General features: G+C 38.5%; 1 protein-coding gene across 1 annotated transcript; it reads left to right on the plus strand.

Annotated features, from left to right (window-relative positions):
* Positions 1 to 5994: 5994 nt before the first annotated feature.
* Positions 5995 to 17239, plus strand: LOC148817014 (monocarboxylate transporter 13). The gene is made up of 6 exons (XM_088938734.1): positions 5995 to 6102; positions 11337 to 11705; positions 12989 to 13132; positions 13730 to 14542; positions 14752 to 14891; positions 16321 to 17239. Exons 2-6 carry the CDS (start codon positions 11483 to 11485, stop codon positions 16321 to 16323), a joined length of 1323 nt encoding a protein of 440 aa, XP_088794860.1. The 5' UTR covers positions 5995 to 6102; positions 11337 to 11482; the 3' UTR covers positions 16324 to 17239.
* The last annotated feature ends 4588 nt before the right edge of the window (positions 17240 to 21827 follow it).

Genomic DNA, 21827 nt, shown 5'->3' on the forward strand with positions numbered 1-21827 from the left:
GACATACGATGTGGTTTTGATCTGATCTTTCAAAGGGATTTGAAAAAAAAAACATTTACGACGTGTGAATTAAAGATTTACTGTAAAGCAGAGGATAGGAGATAACCCCACAGACCTCTCACTTTGGCTGGGTAAAAAAGTAATTCCTAAATTCCTAATCCGTGGCAATCTGAAGATGTGATTGTCCCCAGACTATTAAAACCATTCTGTCATTCTGGGAGATAGAATGTGAACAGACCCCAGGCTGAAATGCAGTAATACAATCATAGACCTGCATACTAAAACGCCATCTGGTCTGAGTGTGGGAATACTTAGTCTTAGTTTAAGTTATAGAAAGCTGCAAAAAATGAACCCATTTATTTTAAACCCTGCAGTGTCTTTCATGTACTGTAGTGTGGTTCATTAATGGAATTAATTTTAGCTTTGCCTTTTTTAAGTTGAGACTCAGCAGCTCTTTTTGTTGCTTGTTCGCCTACATTTTTTACTCAGTTACATCTGGAAAGCAGTATCACAGAGGTAAACTGGGATGCTTGACTGCCAGTGTGAATAGGCTCCAATAATGCGAGAAAGAGTGCTCACTGATGGTTTAGGCTTCAATCTGCTTGGTGTGAGGAATGACACCTGACCAAAAAGACAAGGAAGTTGAACCTTGCTCATCCACACCCAGGGCTGTGGGTAAACCTAGAGGCTGCGGTGCAGCGTGGGAAGGAGCAGGAGGGTTAATGTGACAAACGTTGAGAAACAGAGCTCTAGAGCAATGGTTCCCCGCTCTGGTCCTGGGGTATCCCTGTGTGCTGGTTTTCACTCCAGCTGAGCTGCACGTCTCCAGTGCTGACTCATCACTTCAATGATCTGCTTGCTTGTTTAGGCTTTTATTTCACTTTTTTTTTCTTTGATCAGTCTTGAGTGTTAGAAACCTGTGCCTGGAAGGGTGCTGTTTCCAACAACTTCAGCACACAGAACTTTACACAGTCCGTCCTCAACTGGCTTGTGCTTCTGAGTGGAACAGCTCTTCCTAGTGGATCACTTGATGATGAACACACATGGGTGGGAATGGCACTGCAGCAGACACACCCATAATGCTTTTCACAGAGGTCCGATTGGTTGCGTTAATCTACAATATGCCTGAATGCCGTTAATTCCTTAAACAAAGGGTGTAAAAGGTCCTCTAGGATGGAACATGGTTTACAGAAGACTCTAACAAGACTGTAACTGATACAACAGATATGGGGTAGGTAGGACAGTAAGATCAGCACCAATGACTTGAGAATACTACCCAATTTATTCTATTTGTAATTACTGAGCATGACCACAGAGCTAATGTGCAAGGGACAACTTAAGGCAAAGTTACTATGAAGGCTGTATTAATTTGATCAATTATGCTAAATCTAAATCAGCATATTGTGCATCTGAAGCTTTACAGAACTTAGAAATCAGAACCAACACGAGAACATCTCCACAGAAACAGTATGGATTCTTGCACAAGGAATCCCATACCTGTTTCATATTCACAGAGTTTGACATAGATAGATCTCCATCGTTATTCCAAGAAGAGTGATGTCCTCATTTGAATAATTCAGGTCACTTGTTTCATGCTGTGGCTTTCTCCAGTGTAATTCAACAGATGTATTGAGTTGAGTCCAAAAGGCCTACATAATCAAAGGGAAACATCAACAGTAGTGAGCTAGGCAGGATATTGATGTGAAGCTTCTGTTCATGGCCTTGAGAAGGCTAACATTATGCATCACATCTGCCAGCAACTGTTTAATGGTACAAGAGGAGATTGAAAAAATGGAACATGATAAAAAAGGCAGCATGTGCAATGAGTAAAAAAGTATTCCTGACTGGACTCCATTTTCAAAACTTGAGGCTGTATTACTCTGAATACAGCAGTACATTGATTATAACATAATTACAGATAGTAACAATGTACTCTTAACAATTGTAGATCATACAATACTAATAAAAAATCTGACTGGATAATTGTGTAGACTTAAGAACGATCTTAATTCAGCTAATGTAATTCATCTGTGTACAAAGATACCTTGGAAAGAAAACTACCTCGCCAGAGTTAACATTAATTTAGCTGGAATTGTTTAGAACAAGAGTGATTCTCTGATTTGGTGTCTGTTTATGAAGCTCAGACTGAAAATAAGATCAAGGTATGAATAAAACTTGTTTGCAATAATGATATGTATTCAGATGGTTGCTATGTTTGCTTTATTTTTATGTTTTTCTAATTAAAAAATGTATTATTTTTCAGCAGCAATGTGTCTGATGTAATACACATGGATTTCAGTTTGTAAAAAGCTAAAACTGTCAGTGTGCTGTGATAGTGCTCATCTTTAGGGGAGCAGACTCTAATTAACCCCAGAGGGTACTGTGTACCATATAAGGCAGTTATTTATAAATTATTTGTGAAAGACACACCAGGCCTATTTCCATTTTAAAATTCAGAGATGCATCTCTCTGTATATGTATATTTTATAAGAGCAACCTGTGACCTTTTATCAAAAAAATTTAAAGTTTTAAAAAATTGAGCAAGGCCTTTCATCTCTTTGTTATGCTATTTTTCCAGGGAAAAAATGTTTAAATTAAGCAGACAAAATAAAAAGTCTTTATTTACTTGCAGGCAGGCCTAGCTCTGAGCCATTCTTGAATGCCAGTGTTCTTAATTAAGTGCTGCATCTATTTGAATAACTTGAATAAGAAAAAAACCTGTGTAAGACAATAAGTGATATAAGATGAATCTTTAAGTAAAATATAGTGAATAATAAATCCTTGGTGATTCTCCTTTAATATTTATAAGAATGTGCAGAGGACTCAAAGTTAAAAAGTGGGGAAAAAAGCCTTATGAAATTAAAGGACTTTTTTGAAATGCACATTCTTGGTGGTATAAAGACTGTTCATGAAAAAGTATCAATTTCAGACTACGGGTCTTTAAGTATTACTGAATTATGGATGAGCACCAGCTACAAATAAATTAACAAAGCAGATGAAAATAAGCCACATCCAAGCACCGTGAGAGAGTAGTTTTTCCAAAGTCAAAGTTTGAAGTATTTCTTTTTCTTCTGTCATGAACCTTACAAATTCCAGTGCCTTGATAAAGATTTATCATGTGTGGTTCATGAGAAAGCAGACACTTTGCACATGCAAAACTAAACAAAAACTTTTTTGCTGTGCTTAATTGTTTCTCATCTCCTAGACATAAATGCAGAACATGACTTTTGACCCAGTGTGCACTTCTCCTGACCAAAAAAAGGAACACCTGACTGCAGACATTTTTTTGAAGTAGCAGACAAATCAAAGGTCACTGCTTTAAACTCAGTTGATGCTTTCATAAATGTCAAAGAAAAAAATATGTAGAAGCTCTTAAGAGACCACAAGGGGCTTTCAGCTGGTCAGCAGAATGAAGTTTTTTCCACATAGACGACCTTTTAAGTGACTGGTTCAGTTCTAGCTTATAGGAGGGCGCTAGATAAACAACTGTTTAAGTAATGGGCAAGGTGCAAGATATGGCTTTGGGAGAAAAAATTAAATCATATTTAATAGCTGTAAGTCAGAATTAATAGCTGTGCACAAATGTTCACAGTAGTCTCCATATTTATAATTATTTAAAAAAAATAAAACCAAAAACAACACAGATAAAAAAAAGGAAGGAGAGAAAAGTCCCCAGGAAACACTGAAAATCATCCCTAATAGTAATTAGAACTCTGCCTACTGTATGTTGTGTTTCCCACAGACACTTAACTGTGAAACAAACATCCCAGGGCCTCCCAAATGGCCTCAAGCTTGATCCAAAAATATCCATGTTTCTCGCCTCACTTCCCTTTCGATATTCAGTTTCCAGGATGACATGACGTCACAACCAAACAGCACAGCCCATTTTACAGCTCTTCACAACAGCATTAGCCAGAAATAAAACTGAGCTGAAGGATAGATTTACTCATTATTAAGAACATTAAGCTTATTAAACGTTAAGAGAAATAAGTGAAAATTTCGGAATGTTAAAAAAGCCTTTGTTGATCTAAACGTATTATCCCGAGAATTGAGCGTGTGAGGTTACTGTATAACGAAAGTCCAATGGAAAATTAATCCTGCAGGATATATTTGTTTCCGGTAAGACATTCATGTCAACAATCTAACTGTACATATATACGATAATGTCATTTGGAAGACATTATTTCACAAAACTGAATAAAAACATCAGACTTTATAACTCCATGTGTGTGTATTTGTACAGTGAGAGCTTTCAAAGATGAAAAAGAGATGCATTTACTACACAGAAGAATATAAGATTCTTATTAAGAATAACGTACACGAGCAAAATCCTTTCAGATCAGGTTTTATACTTCTTCCATTTAGCTGACTGAATCTTCTTTGAAAATAAAGGGCTTATTTGTTAGCCAGGACAATCAATCACTTTTCCCTTAAAGCAAAAAGCCTAGGGTAACTTTAACATATTCCACTAAAATATTAGGATTTAATTTCATCTTGCCTGACAGACAAGAACTAATATTTTGTGCTTGGCTTATGGATGTCATAGTGAGGTCAAAGGGCTCATTCAAGATGTAATCCTACTGATTTTTTGTCTTTAATTTGATGTATTACCACACAGAGACACTCCACCTCTAAACCTTACATATAATAATTTGATTTGTTGCCAAGTTTAATTTTTGTGTCTTGCTGGACAGAAAGCACTGGAATGTGACTGTTTCCATGAGGAAGATAATATTCCTTTCCTGGATTTCTTTTAGAGGATCATGAGCTTTCTGTGCTGTATAACGAAAGTACTTTACTCCCCCCAACACTCCCTACAATGTAGAAAAAGAGGGCTGTGTCTCATTGAGATTCATGTTAGATGCACTGTTTTCTTCCAAATTAAATTTATTTTCTCATTGAATAGCAAATAGCGCAATCAACAAAACTTGAACAGCTGCCACATTTACGTTTACTAAGTCCTTACAATCTTTATGTGACCTGTCCACCTTAAGCAACCTTATGGGTTGGGTTCATTACTAGCGATTGTGGCAATTTCACTTCCATTAGAGCAGAGCTGGGCTGGTTATCGCCTTGTACCATTTAGCGTTACACTTCTATCAGTTGTAGCCACCAAACGCAAGGACGTCTTTGCCCAACAACCACGTGATATGAATTTCTTCTTTCTCAGAAGGGAGACAAGTTGGGCATAGGTGTACCATTTAAAGAGTTACTGTAGATTCTCTATGGAATGTGCTGACCACAAACACTAACATTGTAATCGGATTACCTCCTTCCCTATCAAGAGGAAGTTTGGCTGAGAATCTACACTTGGTAGTGGTGCTGGAGCTGCAGTCTGATACAGTAGGTGATTGGCTATCACCAATATCTGTAACACTGGGAAAGTGATAAAAAACATACATTCAATGTGTATAAAATATATAGAGTTTAGATTTTGATCAAATGTTTTTTTTTCTTATCAGTTGGTCCTTTGTGATTGTCAGTGCTACACCAGAGAGAGTTTTTTCTGACAAGAGATGTCAATCACCTCTGTAGTGAGAAAGCTGAGTGAGAGCACAAGTGATGAGTCTGTTTAACCCGTTGAATGTGGAGCTCAGTGAAAATCAAGAAAGAAAATCGGTATGAGGGAGGCTGGACTGCGATCCAGGTGCCCATCCTCTGGGGTGCTCACAGGCAGCAGTGTCTAACATGGCAAGATATTACAGCCAAACAGAGTTTGTCAATAGGAGGTCACTTTCTGGGAGAGTGTAATTCACGATGCCTGTCCAAGATCGACATTTCATCATCCATCATCCATTTGGAGTGATTGATGACATCCTGACGGCACATTGTTACATTATTCAAATCACATTCTGCCTTTCCCGCTGGCTCGTCCTGATGAGACGACATCCCAGCACAGTAACACACATCCCCGCGCCGCTCGTGCAACAGTGGCTCTCTCACATGATAAGAGTGAGAGAGTTACGCCTACTCATCAGGCTTTGAACATTTCAGGGACAACATGTGTCATCCGGATCTTAAGGACAAGTGAACAGGCACCTGCTTCCCTCAGCTCTACGAGACAAATGGGCCACAATCCCACAAAACAGCCCCTGCAACCTGGTGAGAACTGTACATCACATATTTACAGCTTGTATTGCTGCACAGAACTACTAGCCTAAGACTTTCAGTCAGACCCCTTGTGGATGACAAATATTAATTAGCATTACAGAAGTACATGTCATGTTTGTTCTTTAAAATGTCAGTGCACTTGTTAAAAGAAGATTTTGTCATTCTCCTGATGACTGCAAATTTGTTGCAGTTAGTGATAAGTATCCTTTGCTGCTCAGTTTATATTGGGTTTGTATAGGTCCCATAAATTAAGTTGTCCATCTAAAACCCCACTGCTCCCCCTAGTGAAAAAGTATTGCTAATGCAGTCTCCCTATATTTCAGAATACTCTGAATACATTTTGTGAAAGTTCATAAAACTAAGTTGAGCTGCGTACAACCAAATATGTCAAAGACAAGAGTTTCTGCAGTTAAAAGTGTTGTTGAAAATATGGGAGTTAAAACGTATCCACTGATCTTTTGTACGGATGTATTAACATAAGTATTCCATAGACATTTCAAACAAAACACTATGTCATCCAACAAAGAGAAAAGAAACTACACAGAAATACATAATTTTATAGAATGAAAGCACTTCTGCCCTAGGATGCATCAAAGGTCAACAGTACATTCAAGAACATAAGGATATAAATAAAATGTGCAAGTGTTGGGTTCATAGAAAGCCATGGCTATTTAAAATAAATTATTAATTTTTATTTTCTTTGCAAATTCACCCATTGACCAGGAGAGAAATATAACTACATGCATTATAATTCATTATATTGTGACACTTTTGTATGGCAATTTGCAAGAACAAAGGGCACCTCAAGGAAGAGTCTCTCCTAGGACTGTCCTGTGTCTGTCTAGGATGAGTTATAGCACAAATAGAATTGCACAATACTGGCTTTCGAGTCAAGGCTGTCTAAAACTGACTCACACTACAATCATTCTGGGCTGACTGCTTCAAATACAGTGTGGATTTTACTCACAACTTTTGGTAAAAAGAGAAAAAAGATGTTTGTATAATATAATTATACTTATATAAAAGTAATTTATTCTTTCTGGTGGGTTAACTTTTTTACAAACGTCTTGTGAAATCAACTTTCTTTACCTTGAAACCTTGATGCAGAATCCTTGTTTTCTTTAAAACACCACAAGGGGGACCCCTTACCTACTTCTTTCACCTTGGCATTCAGAATCCCTTTCTGACAGAAAAAATACATCATGTTGTAGGAATAAGATTGCGTTAAACAGCTGACACAGTGTAGCACTGTTATTTAATGTTTTTATGGCTCTTTATGGCTCCAGGTACTCACTTATTTGTTGAATCAATCAACTGGCTTTTCCCTTTTTTGTTAACGTTAAAATAAACCAATGCAAAGCAAACCTGCTTAGCTTTTCCTGCTCCACATGCTTATCCAATTTCAGGTGGTTTTCAGGCTTAACTTGTTCTTTACAGAGAACCTTGCTCAGGCCTGACAGAGATGTGAGGTGTTAACAAGAAATCACTTTTGAGTGATGTGTGGCAGGAAGAGGACAATTTCTCTTCCACAGGGAATGTAGTATGCGCAGTGCTGCATGTATATTGCTCCTACAGTTGCTGCTATATTACAGTCATTAGGAACACCGGTGACAAGCAAACATCAAAGGGAATAGGAAGCATTTACTCAAAAGGTTGTGGGAGTATGGAACAAGCTCTTCAGCCTCGTTATTGAAATTAATAACCTGGGATCCTCAGATCAATTTACTTGCTTTGTTATACAACACCAGCACTAACTGCAAGAGTACCACTGTATATATTAATAAAAAAACAGCTATTATAGTTTATGTATGTATATTGTATTATGTCCCATATATATAATAACCATTTCAAGATGGAAGACACAAAATAGATTATTCTTTTTTAAAAAATTACCACATATAGAAATTTGAGAAATAATATCCAAGGGCACGAAAACTGACCAGTATAATTTCCTTCATACACCTAATACATCATTTTCATTGGGTCAATAAGAGAAAACAATTATCTTCTCTTCTTTCCCATAGTGCAGCAATCAGACCCGTTATATCAAAACAATAGACCCAACCAACGATCCTAGAAAAAGCAAACATATTCCAGTAGGTCTGTATTTTCCAGTGCAATTACAAATAATGTACTGAACACACTGTGGGAAGCATCATTTTGGCATCTGAGAAGCTGTGGTTGTGTTCCAGCACAGCCATGGTATTTAGTAACAAACACATGAGACACGAGAAGCACCTTTGTGCTTGAATCACTACTGTGAAAATAACAACTTTAATTTTTAGTCTCCGATTGCTGAGCCCATTTGCGTTGCTGTTTAGTAAGCTCGCGTGAAGCTTATAGCGTCCATCATTTAAGGCTCCTTTCATGGGAAAAAACACCTTCGGTGGTTTCGCTGATATGTAAATACACTGTACTGGGATGGAATATAGCCCAACAAATCCAGAAACAGACTTGCTGACTCTGTGCCAAATTCTGTATACCTCAGTAGTATACATGCATGTTTTATAAACAGTATCATTTGTCTTAATGACCTTTGGAATAATCTAAGAGCCATATTCTCCAAAAACCTACATGCTATACATTTTCTGAAAGATTAAACACTAAAGATGCTTAAATTCATAATTAGATGGCCAGGCGTGGACTTTGTTAGGTGGTCATTGTGTCACTCGCTCAGTCCAGATTTTGTTTTCCAACACAAGAAAGTGTAACAGGGAGCAACAAGAAGCCTCCGGGATTAATGTGATAATATACTGTAGTTCAGTGCTCATGGTGTGCACTGACATTTTGAGTTCCCCGACAATCCATGTAAATAAATATACTCAAATAAAATTAAGTGGATCAGTTTACCTGAAACCTTGAAACTATGATTATTAGAGGGCACCAGGTGCATACTGCAAAACTATAATGGAAAATCACAAAATGACTGCTTTATTAGTGTGATAAGGGATGTTTTGCTGTGAAGAGATGGATGAAACCGACTGACTAGTGTTAATTGGAACAAATTATTGTATTTGTATGAATCACAAATATACATATTAAAATAAAAATCCTGAACACATATACTTTTTGCTTGTAGCATAACACACTTTTTTATTACCATTACTTTTTACTATTTAGATTAATATGTATTTATTTTAAAAAGAAGTCAACTTCTATATCAGAACAATTTTACTCCCTTTGGGTTTGAATGCACAGCTGAAACAGACAGCAGAGCTATTTTTGCTGATTTTACAGCTTCTTCGATTTTTTTAGCTTGTGTCAGGTGTTTCAGTCACTTGACACCTTAAAGCCCATCTTGCATTAAACACGTTGTGCGTTTTCCAATCCCTTGCACTGCTGATGACCTTTGAATTCATGAAGACCATTAAACTTTCACCCACAAACAGAAAAGTGGAAAACAGTGCTGATTTAATTCTGGAGGAAATCCCAGAGAAAGTACAACAATGGAAAGGATTTTTTAAGAGAAAGCAATGCCGCAGGTAAATTAAATTTTATATAGTAATAACTACTGTATGGTCATATAATCAGCGTCAGTTCCATTTTTCAATGCTATGAGTGAAAAGCTCTCATCATGCTGGGCTTGTGTTCTTGCTGCTGTGAGCTTATTTTAGCTTTTTAACAGTCATTGAAAGCTGTCAGTGATCTATACTTACACTCTGTAACTCTATCGCTGCACATGATACATCAATGTTAACATTCCAATGCCTCTTGAAGGGCTAAAGGAAATTAAAATTTCGAAGCAAAACCCTTTTTCAATACACGTTTTTAATGACAGGCATGTTTGCTTCTTAAACTTTTCGGCAAACAGCACATACGCAGGATCTTTCTGTTAGATCAAGCCTGTTATATGAACAGCATTGATATTAATGGTTTCAAAAGAGAGAAACCAGAAAATGCATTGCTTAAATTACACATACTGCACCTACTGTATAGTGAGCAGTTATTTCCACAACCTACCCTTTGTTTCAGAATGTAACAATCACCATCCATGAAATACTCAGATCTTTATTTGTGCAGACATGGGAAATAAGGCAAACTAAAGTGTTGTTTTGCTTCATTCAATTTATTGCATCACTGCAAGGAAGGGACGACTGTGGTCCCCATGTTGTCATTACTATATTACAAAGATATTCTGTTTAGTTTTTTTAGAGAATTAAATTTAAAAAGTGTACATTACATTTTAATTCATACTTCAGTTTGTAATAGCATTAACACTATTTTTGTATGTAGCATTGTCATTATTTTCAGTTGCTAAATGTGCTCATATTTCTGAAGATCAGTCTAAAAAATGCATTCAACTACTTCAACCAAGTTGAATTGAAACAGACACAACCATTTATGCTTTACAATTATTGCAAACTCTGGAAGGATAGCATTTAACAAAGTCTTTATATTGAAACGTCTGAAGTGTATCATGTATTTTAAGATGGCATCCTGTTTTCTCTTTTGTTGCAAATAATTTTTACCCAAAGTATACACACTCGAATTGTGATTTAAATGGGTCTTGCACATTGACTCAGGATTCCTTCCTGGGTATTAGTCTGACGTATGTCCTTATATATCCGTATATGTCCTTGAGTGTTAATTTAACAAAGCCATCTCCACAAGAAGAATTCATTAATATGTAGTCAGTCATTTATCTTAGTTACATTTTTAACAGAATAAGCAATTAAAATGATGACTATGCAAAAAAAGAGTACTTACTCCTGTTTACAGGACAGAGTGGGCTAAAACTAGGTTTTGTCCTTCTGTCCTTCAGTTTCTTTAAATAAATATGAGGTATGCCCTTACTTATAAACCAAGAAAGATTGCTAGGCAGAGGATCTCTAAAAATTTAAAGAATATCAAAACAATAGCCACCACCATACTCAATCCTGTAAAGACATATCACTATAAAAACAGAAATCAGTGGCTAGAAATCACAAAAGTTACATTCAGTAGCCATGGCTTGAAACATTCCCTTTGGTCACACCCGGAACTGGCTTACCTACAATATATCAATGCACTGAAATTGTAATACTGTACAGTATTTTCTTACAAAAAATACAGAGCTCTGCCTAATGAAAATAGACACCCACACAGAAGCAGCAGAAGTGTCCAGATTTCCCCTGGTACTTCAGTTAGTGTCCATGAATATCCACCTTGTGTGTGGCCAGTGGAGCTCGGCTTTGCAGTGATGCACACAGGTACACTGCTGAGATGAGTGCGGTTGTGTTTTTCAGGGGGTTTAGGAGCGACTGCGTGACCTCCACTGTACATCAAGGCCTACTGAAGCGTGTCAGGGCTCTGCAGTAAGCATGGGATAATCTGTCCTGAAACTGCAGTTTCCTTGACCTCAGTCTGAAGACACTTTTTGGACGGGCAGTGAATGGAGGCCGTCCCGCAGACAAGGGCTGTGAGGCCCGTCGACCCCCCGGACGGGGGCTACGGGTGGTTCGTTCTTCTCTCTGCCTTCTTCGTTTTCGGCCTGACGTTTGGAGTCATCAAGTCCTTTGGGGTGTTCTACGTGGAGATTCAAAAATACTTCTCCACAACTGCTACCAGCACCTCATGGATCACTTCCGTCGCCGTGGCGACTGTCCACATTGCTGGTAAATATCTTTTCCCATCACCGCCGAACACGTGGACATGTGTTTTATTTATTTTCCATTCAGAACTGCCTCCGAGACTCAGCAGCGACTACGCTGCCGGTACTGGCTCGGGAGAGAATCATGTAGATCGTGCTCCTCCAGTCCGCTCCCCTGTTGAGCCATTTCCTGTTTGAGCAGCTATAATCTCGGCTGGATTGGAGAAGTAATGCACCACTCACTGGCATCAATGCCTAGCAGGTGGCAGGAGCTGCTTTCTCCTGGAAGGCTGAGAGCCCTGGCAGACCACCCTCAGTTCTGCCTCAGTAGTTATCTGCCAGTAATGGTCCTGGATACTTAGTACTATCTATACATTTTCTAACCACTTAGTCCAAGGGTACAGCATTTGGATTGAGTTTCCTTGCTAGGAGCATGAACAGTAGAGCAGAAATCTGAAACCATTCAGGTTCAATGGGGGAAAACTGTGCCTGGATAATCTGGCCTCACTGGAGCTCAAGTTTCCTGATACTTTCCTCCTTGATATAAACAAGTAATAAAGCTGAAATACAAGACTTAGGGGAATCCTCTATTTAATTACACTGTTCACTCTATTTCCAGCAAGTTTCTCCCTTTGCAATCCTAACTCTCTTAATACCCTGTTTCACTTTGAAATGTTTTTTAATTTGAATACTGACATTTGAATATACCGTATATATTTTTATATTTGAATAATTGGAATAAATACTGTTTTTTAAATTGTATTTTAAATTATAGCTGGAACATATACAGGTACCTAGTGCCAACAGGAATAATAAAGTTCTAAAATTTTGCAATCATTTCAAAACTTCTATAGATTTTTGATAAATGAAATCACAAAAGAAGCAGCTGTAGAACCTGACATATGTTTACTGTATACTGCAGACTGCTTACAGTAAGGTAAATCTGGAATTCTTATAAAAGCAATGATTTAACTGAGTATGTTTTAGGGAGATGGCAATACAACACCACAGGGTTTACCCACAAAAAAATAATCAAAAGATTATTTCGAAACTGGTGCAAGAATCTCTCAGGCCATGAGAGGGAGCCCCTTCTCAGTCAGAAAATCCCACTGAGAAATCTCCCCTTGGACACAAACTCACATCAGAGGTCCTCTATTCTAAATTTACCAAGGGAGCGGAGTTGCAGACCAGCAGAGTAGATCTTTATGGAACAACGAACGAGAACAGCCTGAATAAGTGGCGGGACGTGGGATGCCTCACGTACACAGGGTGCCGCCGAGTCACGCTGCTCTCCTCTGTCCTGCCCAGCTCCCCTGGGCGCGGCGCTGAGCGTGCGCTTCGGGCACCGCGCGGTGGTCACGGCAGGGGGAGCGCTGGCTGCGCTCGGGATGATTGCAGGCGCCTTCGCACGGGACCTCGTCCACCTCTACGGGACCGTGGGCTTCCTCTCAGGTCAGTGGACAGCTCTCGGTGGGTGCAAATGTTTTGCAAATGCCAATAAACTCCTTTTTTAAAGCAGTTGTTGTTCTTCACATTTTATATAAAGATACCATTATTAAGTTAATTTATTCAGTACTACAGCTATCTGCACCCCTATATATTCCCCAGTCTTCCTAATAGCATGCATACTATCATGTACGATACTATTGTATATTATAATATTGCACAGTGCATCTATTACATTGCTTTGCAATGTGCAAGATATACAGACCCTTTGGGGAACAGATATCTGGTGTTTTAACATACAGTATGGAATCTACTCCAGAATATGGAATGTAAATATGTAAATAAGGACTTTACTAGCCAAGAGACAACTTAGAAGCCAGAAAAACTCTCAGAGAGAGTATCAGGATATTTTAAGCATCATCCATAATTATCAGCTATGAGTGCCAGAGCAGCTATGATGTATATTTCCAGACAGAACAATCAGGAGGAATCTGCTACATATCTAGTCACTTTTACAACTGTATGTGTAGTGAATATACCAGGTAATCAATGCCAAAGTGTCTCTCCTTAATCGGCAACTTTGTCTGTTCTTCTGAATTGCAGGTTTTGGATATGCCCTCACATGGACTCCCACCGTGACGATGCTGGGCAGATACTTTGAGAGGAGAAGGCCTATGGCCAATGGGTTGGCGAGCGCGGGGGAGTGTGTGGTCACCTTTCTCATCAGCCCTCTCTTCCAGCTCCTGGTGGACTGCTACACCTGGCGCGGGGCGATGCTGATTCTGGGAGGGATCGAGCTCAACCTGTGCATCTGTGGAGCACTGCTCAGACCGATCCACCTCCGCCAAGACGATCCTGAAGAAACAGTGGAGCTTGAAGAGCTGCCGAACAAAACAGAGACCCAACAGAGGTCCAGTCAAAGCAGAGGAACAGGAAGGATCATCCAATACATAGATTATAGGCTGATAAAGAATGGGCGCTTCATGGTCTATGCAATGTTCGGTGTCTTTGCAGCCCTGGGCTTTTTTGCTCCAGCTTTGTTTTTGGTGCCCTATGCTAGAAGCAAAGGGATAGCTGAATATCAAGCAGCCTTGCTCATGTCGATATCGGCCACCTCTGACCTAGCAGGGAGGATCGGCTGTGGCTGGCTTGCCAACTTGCGCCTTATAAAGACCATCAAACTGCTCTTCATTACAGTCACACTCCTGGGTGTGATCCTTCTGCTGTGTCCACTGGCTACCTCCTTCTGGCACCTAGTCATTTTCAGTGTGGCCTATGGCTTGGCGTTTGGATCAACTGTGGCCATCCACATCACTGTGCTGGCGGACATTGTAGATGTGGCTCAGCTGGGAAGTGCCCTGGGCTTCTTCATGCTCATTCGCAGCAGTGGCGGACTACTTGGACCTCCCATTGCCGGTAAATGACATTACCTTTTTAAAACTCTAATTCTGAGAATGTCTCACATACAGTATTATGTGGTGCGATTAACCCTAAGCTTCCCAAAGAGTTTTACATTGGATTGCGGTGAGATTAGGATCTAACCTTCCTCCCAAATTTCTTTTTCAGTATGTTACTTCACTATCATGACCCTCTGATTTTCACACTACCTATCTCATCACACCCAGGGTTTTTTATTGACAAGATGAGCAACTACGGGACTGGTTTCTTGATGGCTGGTGTGGCCCTCATCATCTCTGCTCTGTTTCTCCTTGTGCTGCACCAAATGAACAGGAGGGAAGAAATATCTAAACCAGTGTCACCAGGGGTAAGTGAGTGGCCATCAGTGAAAGAACACGACAGCATAAACACATACGACAATTTATCAACAATATAAAAAATAGATTTGAGTGTCCATGGTCATGCTTCTGATTAACTAGTTTGCCACCGCACCCTGTAGGGATGTTCAATCCAAATTCTCCCTGAATGCTTCACACTCAGAAGGGAGCCCATTCATCATTCAGCTCTGTCAACCAAACAGATCAGGTTAAGACCTGACATATCACTTCACCAACTGAATACAGGGGGATCAGTATGGAAGCTAGGCTGATCAAGCCAGAGTGGAATTCAGCCAGGATATTGGGTTTAATTCACCTACTCTTAAAAACAGTGTCATTGAATCTTTAATGACCAAGAAGTCAGGATGAATGTTCAACATCTCATCTGAAGGACAGTTCCCCTACATGGAAGAGTAACAGTTACTGTTCCAGCAACATCACTTACAGCACCAATCTAGTTTTCCTTAAGGCCCCCCATCTTAATATTGACCAGGCACCATCTCGCATAGCAATTGAGGTTCTATAGAATATTAATCAAGCACCTGCAACACTGTACCGTTCACAAGAGCCCTACTCACACTCTAACCCTAACTGTAATACCAACCTTAACCAAACGTATCTCTAATGTGACCTAACTCCGTCACCACCAAATATACCTGAGCACCTTAGGAGCAAAGTGTAGAACCTCATCAGACAGCAAATTGTTGATTGATTGAACATCTGTTAATCCAAAGCAAGATTCTATCTCATGAACCATACAGAGATACATACAGCAATTTGAAATACAGACCTGGCTTTAAGCACCATAGATAAAGCAATGATATGCTGACCTATAGGACAGAGATAGTGGATTGCCCTCCCACTATGTGGAATAATCCAAGGAGCTACTATAAGGACAGTAAAAAAAAGGGTGCAAAACCGTGAATGTGGAAAATGTGTTGCACATCATCCAAAGTTACATTTAACTTCAATTTCACCATTGAACTTCCATTAGACAGAATTCTTCAAAGCAATTTAACCCCTTGCAAGAAAGCAACACCAAATTCAACAGGAAAATCGCAAACAAATACAAATCAAACCCTGAATTTTGTGTAACTGAAATGTTAAATAATTTGACAACGTTTTTGTTAACATTTATAATATGAGAAATTCACTGTCATTCATCTACAAACAGCTGCTGTAACCAAAGCTTAATGCTCCTAGAGGCTTGTGATGACGGACAAAACATATACAATATACAGTATAGTGGCATCTTTTGTATTGAAACATGCAGTACAGAAATAACATCCAGAGCAGGAATATATGTAACATTCAACAGAGTGAGCTTAACCATGCAGCACTGTCTGGAATTAGGAGCACATGGTTTATAAAAGGGTAACATTGTCACTCAGAGGTACTACTTTCCCTTTTCTTTCCTAGTGAGATGACAAGGCCAGGTGAATCATCTATCAAGGGCTGAAGGTACTTTTGGAAATCACCTACATTTTCCTGCTAGGGAGCTGCTCACCAAAGAACACAGCTCCCATTCTTTGAATCTGCCAATGTATCACCAGGTCGGGAAACTGTGAACATCTGTTACTCTGTAAATCCACAAACTGGCACCACTGATCAGGAACAGTGCCTGCATTCCACATAGAACAATACTGTTTTTTTGTGGAAAAGTACATAGACATGGAACAATGCCTGAAATCATTTTGGGAATACCACAGCTCAATTAAAGCTTGTTCCATGAATGCTGTATTTAGGTTTTTCCATAAAGTGCCCAGTACTTTTCATTAAAATTCCTAACTAGCAATTGAACTGTTTACTTTATGTATGTGTGTGTTTGCAGCAGCTTGGAAAAACACTTCAACAAAAAGCACTTTTCCTGGACAAATTTTAAACAGTAATCACATACTTGATCTATAACTATAATGTTGTCTGAGATACAGTTATTACAGCTTGAATTAATCTTGAATTAACGGATAGTTTATTTTTGTGGGAAAACATTTCTAATCTTTCCCACCAAAAGGTGAATTATTTCACATGTCCCACTTCTATCTAATACATAAGACCTAGCAATGTTTAGTCTAAATGCTGAACTACTACAAGAATGTCTAAGGATTCTAAGGGCTACATAAATAACTCATACACGTTACAGACATATAGTTTACATACACTGATGCATGTCATCTGGGATAACTAAGAAGTATTTTTACAGATACTTACTACTCTGGTATCACATATTGCTGATGTTTTGTGCAATGAAGTGATTGATAGAAAGATAGATACAAAGTGTGTATTTTTTGGCATTTCTAGATGTATTAACCCATAATTAAAATGGCTTTTGAATACAAATTATCTGCCAGTTTTGCTATACTCAGTTTGGGAAAGAATAATTCATTAAGATTTATTTAGCTATCTGTTATGCAAGAACAGTGCAGCAGATTACTGATCAAATAACTGACATCTAAACAAATCAGACTTTGGTAGACTACCCTGTCTAATCACAGAGGACAATACGCCAACATTGATTGAATATGTCAGAGAAAACACACTTCCCAGAAGTCACATGTTTTTATATACAGTAAGATTCATGGAGGCAGTTTTTCAACAGAAGTGAATCAACAAGTAGTTTCGGCAAGCATGCCATAAATCACAGAAAAAGAGCCCATTCACTATCTGATTCCAAAAATCTAACATAAAAAATTTAAATTTCCCCCAATTTACTTCCTTCTTCCTCCTTTACCTTCTTCCTGTACTGAGGCTCAGAGGATGTGCTCCAATTTGCTAGAGCTCTCTTTTGTTGCTGCACCACTCACTGAAGGGTTTTTAAATTACAGTGAGGAGCACTATTGCTATGTCCTCCTACTGTACGTCAAGCAGAATTTCTAGTGCTACGTGATTGTATGGTTTGTCTGCACATCCTAATAGATGACAACATTTTGAAAAACTAGCAAAGACCAGCAAACAGTCTAGAAAAGTTTGCTTGTCAGAGAGAGCCCTCCTACTGCTCATACTGAACCTCATGATCCAGTGTCTCTTTGGTGTAATGTTGCATGCAGTGTGAACACAAGAGTAGTTGCAAACATGGGAAAGCACCTAGTTGTGTGGTAGCTGGTAGCTCCAAATATCTTATCTAGCTAACTCCCCTATCAGCTTCAACAACAATGGAGCGGCTCACTCTTACTCTTACAACCCTTTGCACAAAGAGATGTTCCTTTCTCTCAGCCTTCCAATACCACTACCCCAGTTCCTCCCAGTTTCTGCGTGTATTCTGTGCTCTGCATTTCACAGCTAATCCTGAAGAAGTCCACTGGGTTGATTTTGTCGTTGCCTTTGAGGACTCTGATTACTTCTATCAACTCCCCTTTCAGATTCCATTCTTTTAGTCTGTATGCATAAGGCTTTGCACTGGAACACAACTAGTCACTCATTTTCTTGAGTCTAAACTTAAACTGTTGCTTACATAGTCACTCTTATTGCCTTCATTCCAGAGCTGCAGATTTTTTTGCAATGTGGCAACTGATTGTGCGCAACATTCTTCTTTAAGATTTAGCAATGCATTGTACATTTTTGGTGATCAACAGTTAATGTTTTTGAAAGAACAGAATCAAATAGTATATATACAGGTACTGCATACACACAAGAGTACAAATATGGAAAACAAAAGTAAAACTGATAATGTTTATAACTCATAACTCACTCTAACAAAGATTCTTTGCTTCTACTTGGAAGAAAAGTACATAGCAACATAAAAATCTGAGCAGAAATATGCAATCTAAAGAGCTGCAAGAGCTCTGTACCAGTACTGAGTCATTGTACAGTGCAATAGGAACAAACTGTTTTCCTTTTCTGATAAAAGGAAAGGAAAGGCACTTCTTTATTTCAGAAAGAAATGCAATTACAGTACATATCCTGTATGGATGGCATAAGCATTAATTTCTTCATAGAAAGCACAGCTGCTAACAGATTCAGATTTGTAGGGGGATACCGTGCCATTATTGTCGTTAGCTAGAAAAACAGCGGAGGTTGAAAAAGAAAAAGGAAGGAAATATCATGTAATTTACTAGTTTTTCATTTGTCATCTTTCCATTTGAAGTGATTCTTGTTGGTTAAACTTTAGCCTAATGGGATATTTAATGAAAACAAAACTATGTGAAGAAAATTACATGGTGTGACTTCCTCTAACCCCTGCTTTAATGTCAAAACCTTGTTGTGGCCTGCAAGTGATGCACTGTCTGTTGGGATAATTAATGTAATAAAAAACTGTCTTAAATAATTTCAGCTTAACCATTTTATTAATTTGCCGTTCTGACACAGAGCTCCAGGGGACAGAGCAAGACAATTATTAAGACATTCTAAATAAAATTAAATTATTGGTTATATTCTACTTATAGATAAACGTAAATACCCTATAAAACCCCTTCTCATCTGTGCAGTGACTTACTATACCACATAATATACTCACTACTAGACTATTTCTTTCAGACTGTAAATGAAACAATGAAATGTTTAGCATATGAAGGGTTTCATGCGTATGGCATGTATTAAAAGAAAATAAAAGCCATATGTCCTTTCAATGGTATGGGGGTAAACGGAGAATCCAACATTTTTTTTCATTTCTTGGCTTTCTTACATTTATTACAGCATATTGTGAACTGCATATAAAACACCCTGACAACTTCACCGCTTTGGAAACATTAAAAAAATCTCTTTGGATGAAATAAAAAGAAGCGAAAAGGAGGAGAATGTGAATTCCACGCTAGATGAATCTCCACTCTCTCCACTTTTTTCTCAAGATGCAATTCTACTGAGAACAGGTCCCGACACCTCAGAGGCTCCTTCGCAGAAACAGTTGTCTGTCAGGACTCAAGGAACGTTATTTGTCTGACCTATTTAAACTTTACTCGGATCTTAACTTGACCTTGAGAAAGCATATGGGCGGATGGTAGTTATAGTAACAGAATCTTGAAAGGTTTCCCTTGTTTGACCTTGTGCTAAGGGTTACGCAGGAATGTGTGCCGGTACCTGAGTTCAAAGCAGTTTAAACCACATTGCACTGCATCTGGGAGAAGAGAGAAGAAGAGAGAAGAAAGAACAGATTCAAAGAAGACCAGCAAGAAAATAATCCCTCCATCATGGATACTGATTAAGGGAAATAAATACTCCCCAGAGGCACTAGGACGGAATTGATGGTGAATAATCGGCAGAAAATGACACTAACAAGTTTTGAATCTGTGGCAGCAGGGGCTTGGTTAATGACTGAGTGAAATCATGCACAGCCTTCAAGAGATTATACTCTCCTAATCAACATCAGGGAAAGTCATGCCATGTCCAGCCTTTTGAAAAACATCAAGAGAAATGGCATCCTCTCGTGTGTTCAGCTAAAGAGCACCTTCCCAAGGTGCTTTTGTTTGCAAATGATGATTTTCATTCAAGTACTGCGCAGTACAAAGAGTGTTCAGATTTTTATTTTTATCTAGCTGGTGGATTTAGTTTCTTTTTCATTTGACCTTGCATATTTGCACAGAAGATTGGAAAGGGTTGAAATTTTTTTAAAAAAGTAGTGTGCCCTAATTGAAATCTGCTGATCATATAGTGATCCTAAGACATGGAATGAGGATCAGAGAAGGTATACTCCCAAACCAAGGTTTTTACACTTCCTAAAAATGCTACTGAATAGAATACAAAGTGTTGTTAGGAAATATCTTTAAAAAAAATATCTAAAACGCTGAATCTGCTTTACTCACTTTAACTTGACTTTTTTTTTTATTTCAAAGAGTAAATGCTTCTAAGAGACTGAGCCCACACTCTTTTAGTTTCGTGCCAGGGTTGTGTTTCTTTTGATGTGGATAAAGATCGACTGATCTCTTCTGTGCACTGACAAATCTGTGTGCATGTGAAGACGATTACAGTTAATCAGAGGACAATCTGACGTGTTATGTCTTTCACAAAATCCCAATTACCTTTATCATTGCTCCCATTTAGCCTTATTTTGTCTCGACTTAATTTAATCTCCTAGGTCATCTGTGAAAGGCAATCAACCTGTATCTACCCTGCAGCCTTCAACTTCCTCTATTATTTTTTGCTCCGCTCTTTTAAGCAAGGACATCCTGTAACCAAATCTAATGCTACAGTGCAGGCGGCACATTTTCCTTCGTTTCAGGTTAAAAAACAACCATGCAAGCGAAAAGATGGAATCTTTCAACCCAACCTTCACTCTTTGTGTCTTTGGATCAAAACCTTAATGTTTCAAAAAACATATTGTCTGCAATATGGGCAGTAACATTTTCTGTTGCAAGCACAAATTTGGTTATTCTTATAGATTTCAACACACACTAAAACTCATTTTTGAGACAAGACCATCAGTTCAAAATATTTCACTGCATTTCCCAGCTGCATTTTCACTGTTAAAGACACTGATTTATAGTGGGGGACAGGGATCACCTTTAGCTTGGAATTAGCACAAAAGAGTTCACAATACCATGTGCTTTACAATTCACACAGTAATGGGACTGATGGGATATGTCTGACTTTCTTAGAAACTGGTGCAGAATACTACTGCTACCTGGTTAGGGCCCCATAATCCCGGGAGACTTAAAGACAGCTAAGGCTTTGAAAAGATCCCTTAAAATCTATCAAATTTTCTCATATGCATACGACTAAAACTGAAACTCCCTATTAATTGTCATGACAGCTTTACTACAGCTAACACTTAATTCTGATCCCTTTGTGCTACTGTATATAAAAAGTCAGATTTTATAAACTTCTCCTCATTTCCTTTAAATTCTAAAATCTTTTGTCAACTAGCAAGCTCATTCATTCTCAGTTTTTAAAACAGTCAAGCCATTTTATAAAGATAATTATTTACAATGATAAATATGTCATTTTAAGGGCCTGAAAAGAAATAAGATTCCTGTGTTAACTAGTTTCAGCTAGTCTAC

Source organism: Atractosteus spatula, chromosome 21 (assembly GCF_055471065.1).
Source record: "Atractosteus spatula isolate fAtrSpa1 chromosome 21, fAtrSpa1.hap1, whole genome shotgun sequence".
In the NCBI taxonomy this organism is placed as follows: domain Eukaryota; kingdom Metazoa; phylum Chordata; class Actinopteri; order Semionotiformes; family Lepisosteidae; genus Atractosteus; species Atractosteus spatula.